This window comes from Pseudorasbora parva, chromosome 6 (genome assembly GCF_024679245.1).
Source record: "Pseudorasbora parva isolate DD20220531a chromosome 6, ASM2467924v1, whole genome shotgun sequence".
Lineage (NCBI taxonomy): Eukaryota > Metazoa > Chordata > Actinopteri > Cypriniformes > Gobionidae > Pseudorasbora > Pseudorasbora parva.
In genome coordinates this window covers 35,866,155-35,878,229 of record NC_090177.1, presented here as the reverse complement: position 1 = coordinate 35,878,229, position 12,075 = coordinate 35,866,155, and the positions used below count along the sequence as shown (strand labels likewise).

Sequence of the window (12,075 nt, the reverse complement as noted above, 5' to 3'; positions counted from 1 at the left end):
ACCAAGTCTTGACACCTATGAATGTTAAAATGTATTTTTAACTCTAAGAACAAGAGCAAAATGACGACGCATTTTGCAGGCGTAAACACGGGTTTCCTTTCCACTGCACTACTTTTCCATTGTTTTCCATCTTTTGCAACGTCTCGTGCATGACTCTGGGTTCTTAAATGTATAGCTCAAGGTAAAAGAACTTTTAAAAAACTCTTACATTGATTTTTCTGTTCCACTGACCTGCGTCTCGAATGTCAACCACTAAAGTACGGTCTGTGTGAACCGCCCCCCAAAAACTACTGAGTGAAAGTTCATAATGAGAAGTAATATGTGACCCTGGACCACAAAACCAGTCATAAGTTGTTTTTATTTTTATTGCTGAATAAATAATATTTCCATTGATGTAAAGTTTGTTAGGATAGGACAATAATTGGCCGAGATACAGCTATTTGACAATCTGGAATCTGAGGGATTTTGACCCATACAATGGGCTATTGCCACAAAAATACCCATGCGACTTACGTGGTCCAGGGTCATATACAGGTCAAAGGTCATGCTCTTACCTTGTTGTCACTGATCTGTTTGGTGAGTGGCTCTCGACTCAGTTGCAGCAGGTTCTGAAAACGCATCTCGTTTTGACCAATCAGAGCCTTCACATTCCGTCTCTGCTCCTCCCATTGGTCGCTGTGGCCAATCATGTGGTCCAGCTGCAGAAGCCGCGCCTCCACGCCGTGCTGTGTGCTGTCCCATTGGCTGCGGACCTTCTCCACTGACACGAAGCAGGGAAAGAGAAATTAGTCTCTCTTGAAAACTCAGACAACAATAAAATCACTGACTATATCTGACTGACCATGAGTGCAGCAGCGCAATGATATAATGCAGTGCCTGAGAATAGTCTAACTTCCATCAAAATAAAAAAAGAGCGTGCTGGGGACTATTATCAGGCGCTGCGTAATATCATTGCGTCGCTGCACCCATGGTACGGCAGCAACGTTCCTTGATTATTACGCAGGAATGAGAGTATAGTTTTTAGCTATATCGGTCTAGAAAATCACAACTTTTAATTTCTGTCAGTCTTAGTATACAACATCACAACATGTAAATAGGAAAATGTTGCCGTTATTTTGTCACTTATTGAGCAGTAGGCTAGATGGAGCCATTTACCTCCAGTCTTTGTGCTAAGCTAGGCTAGCGGTGGGTGTGTCAGACAGAGTTATGGCATGCATTAAGATGAGAATGGCGTGTATGGACTTATCTAACTTATCTGGATCTAACTCTGGGGGATACGGTGAATAAGCTAAAGTCGGCGTTTTCCTCTAAAACTAAGAATGCAAGGTTAAGACGAAGACTAAAGCCAAGATTAAAACTAAGACATATGAGATAAAGACAAATACTAAGATAAGATAATACTCACGCTTCTCTGAGATGGAGGTGCGCACGTCTAGGTTGGAGGTTTTGTTCTTGATGTTTTGAGCCAGGGTGATGATGTCTTCCAGCTGCGGATGTCTCTGCTCTAGATCTCCTTTAGTCACCTGCAAACAATCACAGAACTGGGCAGCTGGTATCGTGTCTCTATTATGCAGAATATTTTTTGATATTTCAGAATCGATGTTTGGAAAAATCCATATTTTTTTGACAACACTACATTGCACTTTGTTTATAATTTCAGAGGCCCCATTAAAAGACTATAATTGAAAAATTATATAAATATTATATCTAAAATTCGCCGTTGTCAAAGTGGCTAGTATGAGTGACGCCGTTGCATGCCACTGCTGAAATACACACGCATTTGGCGGATCTAATGCTGCCTTCACCTGCTAACAGAATTATCGTAAATACTAGTTTCCTAGCTAAAAAACTTTTATCTTTATAAATCGTTATAATCATTCTGTGTAGACATAAACACAGATATGTAATGCTTTCTTTTCGATTTAAGAAAGAATTTACTAGCTAGTTTCAGTCCTATCAAGCCAAATGAAACTTCGATATAAGTATAAGTGAAGGCAAACACCCTCTCAGGTCTGATTCTGATGTCCTGACCTGCAGGCGGCCGATGGTTGTGCGGATCTCATCTTTGTCTCCGACTGTGACGATGCTGGATTTGAGCATCTGGTGGATGAGGAGGAGCCAGTCTGCCAGCTCCGTGGCCGTCTGGTTGAGATCGGTCGGGCCCATGAGCTCTGGGCTGTGATGGCGCTCCTCGCTCAGCAGACTGACCATGTGAACTGCAGACGGCACACTCCCTGAGAGACACAGACACAATCCAAACACTCAATTAGATCTAGAAGAACGGCGTGAGTGTCCATTTCAACTGTCTGCACAGCTCTTACCTGTGAACTGTTGCTGAGCAACTTGTTTAGTCCATGGAGACAGAGGCTGTTGTGGCGTCTCCTTCAATCTGACGTCCAGAGCTTTCCAATCTGCAGCCAGCTGTTCGATTTTACTCTGCACAAACATGCAAGCATCATGTGCATTCTCATCCACCTCTTATTGAAAATAGGGTTTGAATGAACATGTTTTGCATTGGTCAGAACAGACAAACGGCATATGAAAACCAGAATGAATTTCCACGCAGGATATTTGTGTTGGTGTGACCTTCCGAATCAAGCTCAATTCGTTAAGGTAAAATCATTTGCTTTCAGGTTCATACATCTGCTTTGGCATTTCACTTTTAACATAGAAAAACAAGTGATTTGAAGCTCAGCTCAGTTTAGGTTGTTGGGCGACACAAACCTTTTCCTGTGGTAAAAGTATTTGTTTCCTCTGGAGCTCAATAGAGTAAGACAACAACTCCTCCAGTTCTCGCTTCTGCTCTCGCATGGACATTTCCAGAACCTACACACACACACACACACACAGGTCCATCAGATCTCAATACTAGACAATAAAACGTGTTCATTATAAGATATCATGGGATTTCCTTGGGATGACTACTACAACAGAACAAAACATCCTGGATAGCTTAAACTACAAGGGATAATTGTAATTCACCCAAAAATGAAAATCATGTCATCATTTACTCTCCCTCACATCATTCCAGAACTTTGAGTTTCTTTCTTCTATGAAACACAAAAGATGACATTTTGAGAAATGTGTCTCGGTGCTTTTTGTTCATATAATGGAAGTCCCCAAAAATGTTTGGTTACTAAAATGCTTCAAAATATCTTCTTTCGTGTTCAGCAGAAGAAAGGGAAACGGGTTTAGAAGGATATAATTGAGCAATTATTGAGTAATTATTTCTGGAGAAATACATAAGGGTCATGACATGAGGAATCAAATATGCCTTGATATTTTGACATATACATTAAGAGGTCTTTGTTTGTACCATAAAAACATCCTACAAGTTTCATAGTTTAAAACATCCTTCTCGTTATAAACAAAGTTTTAATGTAAATCAAGCTGGAAAAACTTCTTTTGATATTGTGGGATATTGTGGGGGCATATGAGCGCCTCTAGATGAATAGTTACACCTAATCGCACCATAGGCCCCGCCCCCTGGCGTTCAGTCGCTTAAAGGGTTACTTCAGTGGTTTAGCATTAAGCTTTGTATTTAAACTGGGTCATAAATGTAGTAGAAATTTGAAATTATTTGTGATTTTTTTGAATTTGGTTCTTTCTAGACTGAGAAAAGACAGAACATTTATTTTGTCTCATGGGGATAAAAGACAACAACTCCCATAATGCACTTGCTTCATTGCACACTGCTATTCAGTCGCTCAGCGGCTGACATCTGTCTACACCGATTGTGAGCATCACATCAAAAAGCAAACAGAATCCATTATAATCACTGATGCTGTCTACACCCATAGAGTATTCAGATGCATGTTCAGTTTAGTCAATGTGCTTGAATCTGTTGACAACGGGACAAATGGAAGAGTTAACGAACGTTTGCTTTGGCGTGTCCAGTTTAAACGGCTCATTTGCTCATTTCTGTAGAGCCTTCAGAAGGATCCTAGTAGGGTTGTGCCGATAGACGATAGTATCGTGTATCGACGATAGGCAGAGAGATCTCCGAAAGCTGAAGCTGTTGGCGATTTCAAGGCGATATTTGGCTCGTTCCCCATGAATATAATAAATAAATAAAAATTATTATTAAATGAAAATATTATGATCATAGTTATTATTATTATTATCATCATCATTACATTAATTGTACTTATTCTGCTTAGCCTTACTATTCACATCAACATCAAAGCGCGTGGTGTTGCACTCACAGGCTACGTGCCGCATATACTGCGAGTGCAACACCACGCGCTTTTAAAATGTAAAAATGACTTACTCTTCAGTGAAAAAAAATGTTTTTTTAAAGACGAAAAAACCACATAGTTTCAGAATTTAATTGCAAGGTGATCAACCTAGCCCTATATTCACAAATTCACATAAGCCACGGCGAAAACGGCATCATCATCATCATCAGGCTAAAGCATTTTTTTTCATAAATGTACATTTATTTTATACTTATAATAATACAATAACAAATTGCTATATTATAATTATAGGCTATAGCCTATACATTTGAACAGAGCAATCAGTCAAAAAGTAAAAGCAGCTTTATTTCAAACGACTTAACGACGGAACAACAATGAACAAAAAATATTGCACTGGCCGTTAAGCTAAGATTTCTTGTTAAAGTGCAGTGAAATACTTAAATGTCAGCAGACAATGTATTTTCTAATAATGTGTTTTAGCCCTTGCCCGCTGTATGGGCTACAGAAATAAATAGTTTATTAAAATAGACAGGCTGTGACACCAGGTTGACGGTAGCCTAAAAATAATAAATAACGAAATAGGCTTTAATAAATAAAAAACACAATGAAAGAACTCAAATAAAACGGCAAAACAATTAAATCACCTCAAATGTATAGGCTACTCGAATGAACTTATTGCTAAAACAAACACAAGGCCAGAAACAATTAAGACAACAATTATTGTTATGCAATTCAGGTATCTATTCCCAAAAATGTTTTGTATAAAGAAAACCAGCTGGTTTGAGAAGGTTGCGGTGGGGAGTTATGTTGCCCGCTGCACTGAACACGCGTTCCGATGGAGCCCGTTTCACACATACCCCGTCTGCAGTGCGTGTGCGGTGCGTATTTTTTTCCGTACCCATGTTAACGGATGACAACTTTCATACTGCACGCGGATGCTGTTCGTCAGTCCGTTCCAGGAGCGGTGCGTCTGCAGCAGTGCACGGATCGTTTTCGTACCGAGGCTATTTTTTGCTGCGCTGCGTTGCTGCATTAAAACGGCAGAACATTGTTCGCATTAAAATAAACAGGTAGGCTATTGACGGAGGCTATTATTTAAATTGTATAATTTAAAATATAGGCCTACTCTTGTTTCAAAGTTCAACACATGGCTTTTTTTCTAAAGTTAAGCAAGGAAACGAGACTGCAGGATTTCCTTTAAAAGGTTTAAAAACGAAAGAAAAGACGAGAGTCGGCTGTTTTTGAATAGACTGTTGTAAGTTTCTAATTTAAAATGTTTGTGATTTAGGCTATAACCTATGTTTAAATGTTTTGCCACTTGTGTGAGCTAAATCTAAATATGAATAAATTAATTGAATAAAATGCTGTAGGCTAGTGACGAGCCATGTTCAGTAAAAACTTTTGGATTTTAAATAAAAAATAATGAATAAATGCTGTGTTTGTGGTATGCAACAGCCGACCAGTTGCACACGGATTGCTTCACGGATGAACCTAAATAATACAAACACAACACATCTGGTTGAAGAGCATCATTTCGATTGTTAAATAAGAGGCGATCTGGCGCTCGTTGCCGCTGTTTTCAGTGCTGCAGATTTCTCTCGTGGCTCGTGCATGTGCACTTTAATCTAACTTTTGTATTCGTTCCGGTAAAATCACGAAACAAAATGCACAAAAACTGTCCCTGCTCTTCATGTACAATCACTGATGATATTCGGTTTTAATGAGAAAAAATACGAGGATTTAAAGTGTGCAAATCTATGCCTTTATTCACGTGAAAAATCTGGACACTAACGCTATATTGTGTTTAGATGCATCCCCTTATAATACGCCATAAAGTGTGTATCATATGCACACAAAAAACTGTGTAGCCTACCATTTGTAAGCCAAAGTTCATTTTGACTTATACATTCCACGAGATTGCACACTCGTACTATACGCATTTTCGTGAGACTGTCCCACCCACTTTTTAAAACAAAGTTATGCCACTGAATGCTCCGCCCCGACGCGATAAGATCGCATATCGGCGATCTCACAGGCTGACGATATGACGATTGGAAAATTAGGCATATCGCCCAACACTAGATCCTAGCACCGGAAAAAGTGGATGTTTTCATTTAATACTAATCTGTTTATTTTGTCGTTTCCAGCATTAAAGGAGCCACCCCTTAAAAACTGATTTATTTGTTTGTTTTACCATAAGAACCATGACATGACCCCTTTAAATCAAGTTCTACAGAGACTAAGAGTGATGAGTTAGTCCATACTAGTCTGGACTGACCTAGTCTCACCCTCAGACGCCCATGGACCGCTGGCTGAACGGCTAATGAATATGGCACACTTATCTGCCAACACTTCAGGAGTTTTGTTGTCATCATCTGATTGGTTGAATTCTACAGGATGTACATGAGATGTGTGTTTTGCGTTCTTTTAACGGTCTGCCTTTAAACAAATGACGCGACTCCAAACTCCCTTGTGGAAGAAAAACACCGTCGTGTTTACAACTGTGACAATGAGCGCTTACTAAGATCAACTAAACCCTGGATTTTCAAAGGTATTTGGAAGTTTGTGGCTTCATTGTAGCAGTAAACTTACACAGCATACTGGAATTAATAATTTAAATCAGAACGCTGATCTGTTATTGCAGGGACATCGACTTTACATTTTCACGCCCCTAATCATGACGTGGAACAAAACAAACTGTGATTGGTTGCGTTACATGTCAGTCAAGCGTCCTCTTGATCGGCCCTTGACCAATGAAAGCTGTGATAGAGTCCAGACCTTCTGACATCAGTCTGAAAGTGTGGCTATGCGATACTAGGACTGACCTGTCTCTCAGTGGGTGTGACGTCACCCAAAGACTGGCTGGTGATGTAAACCCAGTCGCCCAGCCTGTCCATGCGCTCCTGGAACTGGCTGTAGGACAGAAGCCTGCTCTCGTCCTGGGCCTGTGCGTGCGTCTGCAGACGGCCCTCCACCTCCCGCACCTTATCCAGCAATTCACCACTCACCTTTAAACACACACACACACACACACACAATTAGTATCACAGCCCTTTCACGTAAAGCATTAGTGACAGACCGGTATATAAGCCAGGCAGAATAATCAGCATATAAATGAGAGATTCTGAGAAAACTGAGCCTACTTTGATTAACAAAAGCGTGTCATGTCCAGATTTATAATACATTTTAATTGAATGTTCATAAAAGTTGTGTTTATTTGTAAAGATTATCATGATGAACAAAACCTGTACGAATCATAAACGTTTTTTGGTCACACATACTATCTTCTGGAATAATACAAAAGCCAATGGAAAAATGAGGCCAGAGTGATCGTCAAAGTACGGGTTGGCCTACATATACATCATTGCAGCAGCGCTCTATTGTGTGCGTCTCATTTGACATCATTAAATTGTCACAAGAGTAGATGTGAAAACATGAAGGCAACACAAAAAAAGATTTAAAGGTAGAGAGGTCGAAAGAGAGAGACTTTAGTGTGCTATGGAGTTGGTTTCATACTTTACTCCAGCTGATGTTGATCTGCCTTGTTTTATTCACATGAATGTCTCTCTCCTGAGGACTCAGACCGGAGTTTGACAAGATCTGAGAGCCAGTTTTATTCAGCCATGACAACGTCTCATTCTGACCATCCATCTCCTCCGTTAAGGCCTGAGAGAGACAGACAGAGAGAGAGAGTGTGTGTGTGTGTGTTAAAGCAGACATTCTGAGGCACAAGCAGCAGTTTTAGAGAAATACATTTAAATAGTTAACAGTTAAACTAACAGCTCTGTTTAGAGTTTAAATTTAGGGCGGTGTGTTAGTTATTAGTTGTAAATATACACTAGTGTTCAAAAGTCTGGGGTCTTTAAAAAAAAAAAAAAAAAAATTCAGCAATGACATTTTAAATTGTTAAAAAATGACAGTAAAGACATTTATAATGCTACAAAAGATGTCTACTTAACAAAATGCTGTTCTTTTGAACTTCCTAGACATTGATAATAACCATAAATGTTTCTTGAGTATCAAATCATCATATCAGAATGATTTCTGAAGGATCATGTGACACTGAAGACTATAATGATGCTGAAAGTTCGGATTTGATCACAAGAATAATTTACTACATATTGACATGACATTTATTTTACATTTACTCATTTAGCAGATGCTTTTATCCAAAGCGACTTCCAACCGAGGAACACAGGAAGTGATCCGTCATGAAGAGCGTGCATATGTATGTATGTATGTATGTATGCATGCGTATGTATGTGAGTATAATAGGGATGCACTGATACCAGTATCGGGCCAATACTGCTCTTGTCTACTCCTGCTCAAACCCCTTACAATGCTCTGATACCACACAGCTGTACACTACAGTCCAAATTTGCAGTCCAAAAATGCAGTCCAATATTTTATATTTTATAAGCTTCTTATTAGCCTTCTCTAAAAACTCACATGACATGTTCCTACAAAATGTTTCATAAAATTCAGTTTTAGAGATGGTTATTTTGGGCATGTCATATATGGCCCACTTGCCGAAATTTAGGGGTTAAAACTAAATCATACGTGTAGGTAAACATGTGAACGGTTACGTAACTTGTGTAAAACAAATGTGTTTCCCTACATTATGTTTTACTATGCACACGTGTGTGAGAGTGTGTGTCAAACCTTGAGCTCTCTGAGGTTCTTGTCAGTGGCCGAAACGGGCAACGTCGCCACGGCAACCTCCGTGTGCTCCAGCCACTGGGCCAGATCAGCCGTCCGCTGAAGTACATCCATCACGGCCGGATCTCCAGCCATCAACCTGCACAAACGGCATTTAACATCATAAACCGATGCTTCTACGGTGGACAAGAAAATTTAAGCAGCTGATTTAGGTGATGTACAAAAATGACACAAAGGTAATCATATAAGAACTTTTGTCCCTTTCATGTACAAATTACAACCCATGCAATGCCACTGACAAGAGAAAACCAGATAAAAAACTAACTGCATAAGTGCATATTACATCACAAAAAAACAGCTGTTTTAACATGGGTGTGTAGGCTTTTCATTTCCACTTTACATATGCATATTGATTTCTGAATTAGGCTGCTGAGGGTGCCAGTGTGTGTGCTGTCATCATGCTGACCTGCGCTGGCGGTCAGACACTTGTCTCTGGACGCGTGTCCAGCGGTGTCTCAGAGCGTCCAGTTTGTCCTGTAGCAGAGCGCCGTCAGGGGACGACACCTGACCTATGATGTGCTCTCCAGACCGGCTCAAAACCGCCACGACAGACTGATGAGAGGCCAAGCCCTCCTGCAGATCCTACACACACACACACACACACACACAAAGACATTGGGGTTAATGGAAAGTTGGCACTTGTGTCTAATTGATAAACAGGAAGTTGGCACTTCTTTTCATATGCAATTGAGGGCAAGAAATGCACCGACCTTAATTTGTATTTGAGGACAATTTCACATTCAACTTGCCCTCTTTCTGCACTTTCTACACACACAAACAGACTGTCTCTCTCTCTCTCTCTCTCTCTCTCTCTCTCTCTCTCTCTCTCTCTCTCTCTCTCTCTCTGTCTCTCTCTCTCTCTCTCTCTCTCTCTCTCTCTCTCTCTCTCTCTCTCTCTCTCTCTCTCTCTCTCTCTCTCTCTCTCTCTCTCTAGCTGCGTTTCCATTGCAGATTTGCGAAAAACTTTTGCGATATTTCTTAAATGTCGATAAAAAACTGTTGCGAAATGACAGCGTTTCCATAGCTGCAGTTATGCGACTAAAACATATTACTTTCCTCTCGCGATAGGTCAGTCCAAAATGATGGCACTTGGTAGGTTTGTACATCCCATCCATCACACTAGCCATTATTTTTATTGGAAGGAGCATATGTGTTATCCAAGCATTAATGGCAGAGGAAAGCCCTTAGGTTACTTAAAGCGGCACGGATATGAGGTGTGTGTGTGTGTGTGTGTGTGTGTGTGTGTCAGATCTGCTTCAAGGTCTTCATGATAATGTAGCATTTCTGTGTTTAGAATCCAGTATTACTGTAATCCTATATTGTCTTTTATGAGTTTAATAAAGAACTCCGTCTCGTCTTCTCTCCAAACCGAAACCGTCATCTGTAAAGAATGATCGCCTTTTAAGCGCGGCAGGTTGACGCATATAGAGAAGAGCGAAATGTTTGAATTTTGCATGTTAACTCAAATGTTTTATTTTTATTTTCACCCCTTTCGTTATTTGGCTAGATATTTGTTTGATTGGCATTTGAACTGAATTAGAAATGCTTTGGAAAAGAAAAAATTGGCATTTAATAAACAAAATAATTTTTTGAAATGGAGACAGCGTTTGGAGTGAGTGCATGCAAAGTAATTAGTTCCCTGAGTCCACAAATAAAAATAGACAGTTTATAGTTTATAATTATGTCTTGAACTCATCTGTATAGCTAAAAATGACAAGAGTATTGTAAATTGTTTCATCTCTCTTAAAGGAAGAAGGAAAACTGAGAACGTCGGCGCTTTTTATCGGCCGTGGGTTAAAGAAAACAGCCTAACTACGAAACTAAATAGGCTACGTTTAGGCCTAAACATTAGCCTGTAATATTATTATTTTAATGTATATGTTGGTTATGAAAAGTGAGCAGCATGAGTAAGAATCGCAATATGTTTGAGACCTGGAGAGTCACATGATTTTGATCACTTCGAGTTTTATTTTCTAGAAAGTCTTTCTTAAAAAATACATTTAGTTTTGTATAAATTGTATTTTTATTTTGATCGATGTTTCATAAATGGATTGCCTGTTTATTAGATAAGAAGCAAACTAAGATCGTCTGGAATGGCTTGACGTGCGTAACTGGCCTGTTTCCTCAGCCTTTGAGTAAGGCTGAAACTATAGGCTAGCTCTATCTGCTTTAATACATTTCTTGAATATATGTCTTAATTACAGTATATATAGCCTGTAGTCCTTATTAGGAGAAAATATATGTCCTTTTAACTACATTATCTTGTTATTATGACACAATTGAGTGGAAAATATAATATATAGGCCCTATGTTGCAGCAATGCGTCACCGCAACAGGTGACATGTAAATGCGGAAAAAAACGTTTCCATTGCAGTTTTGCGAAAATGTCCTTTTTCGAATCGCCTGAAAAACCACCTCATGAGAGCGTAAAAACTTTTTTGCGATATATGGGAGTTTTTGCGAAATTTTCAATTCGCAATTTCAATTTGCGCAATTTGAAGGGTAATGGAAACGCGCTTTGTCTCTCTCTCTCTCTCTCTCTCTCTCTCTCTCTCTCTCTCTCTCTCTCTCTCTCTCTCTCTCTCTCTCTCTCTCTCTCTCTCTCTCTCTCTCTCTCTCTCTCTCTCTCTCTCTCTCTCTCTCTCTCACTCTCTCTCTCTCTCTCTCACACACACACACACACACATCTGCACTCTCAGACTGTGAAACACACTTATCCATGCATGAGTCTAATGAATAAATGTCCTCGGCTGGAGTTTTCAGCTTGTTAATTGAAGGGAAAGTTCAATTGACTCTTCAATTCACACATCAGTGTAACAAACATTATTCTGCTCGTATGCGAGAAATCATTTTTCTTTTTAATTTTAATTGCGAGTTAGAAATGCTTATTGACTTAATTATCATATAATTAACACACAATTATCAATTTGCGTCTCAGAATGATGACTGATCTCAATTAACATTCATGATTAAAGAGTACTCTCTTCTATAAGTGTGTTGTGTGATATGCATTCTTGCTATTTCTGGTTTAGAGTATGATATTCTGTTGACTTTTACATTGACATTAATGGGTTAGTTCACCCAAAAATAAAAATTCTGTCATTAATTCCTCACTCTCATGTCGTTTGACACTCGTAAGACCATCTTACATCTTCAC

The 12,075-nt window shown here is 39.4% G+C and overlaps 1 protein-coding gene across 5 annotated transcripts in view; it reads right to left on the bottom strand.

Annotated features, from left to right (window-relative positions):
- LOC137078947 (utrophin-like) overlaps positions 1–12,075 on the bottom strand; it is a 303,830-nt gene that overhangs the window by 180,561 nt on the left and 111,194 nt on the right. For all 5 annotated transcript variants that reach the window (XM_067446798.1, XM_067446802.1, XM_067446800.1 and 2 more), the window contains 9 exons: positions 9,325–9,500; positions 8,862–8,997; positions 7,716–7,865; positions 7,025–7,207; positions 2,725–2,826; positions 2,322–2,436; positions 2,032–2,234; positions 1,406–1,523; positions 555–760 (listed from right to left, as the gene is read on the bottom strand). In XM_067446798.1, the coding sequence (XP_067302899.1) occupies positions 555–760; positions 1,406–1,523; positions 2,032–2,234; positions 2,322–2,436; positions 2,725–2,826; positions 7,025–7,207; positions 7,716–7,865; positions 8,862–8,997; positions 9,325–9,500 (1,389 nt within the window). The remainder of the gene's footprint in view (positions 1–554; positions 761–1,405; positions 1,524–2,031; positions 2,235–2,321; positions 2,437–2,724; positions 2,827–7,024; positions 7,208–7,715; positions 7,866–8,861; positions 8,998–9,324; positions 9,501–12,075) is intronic.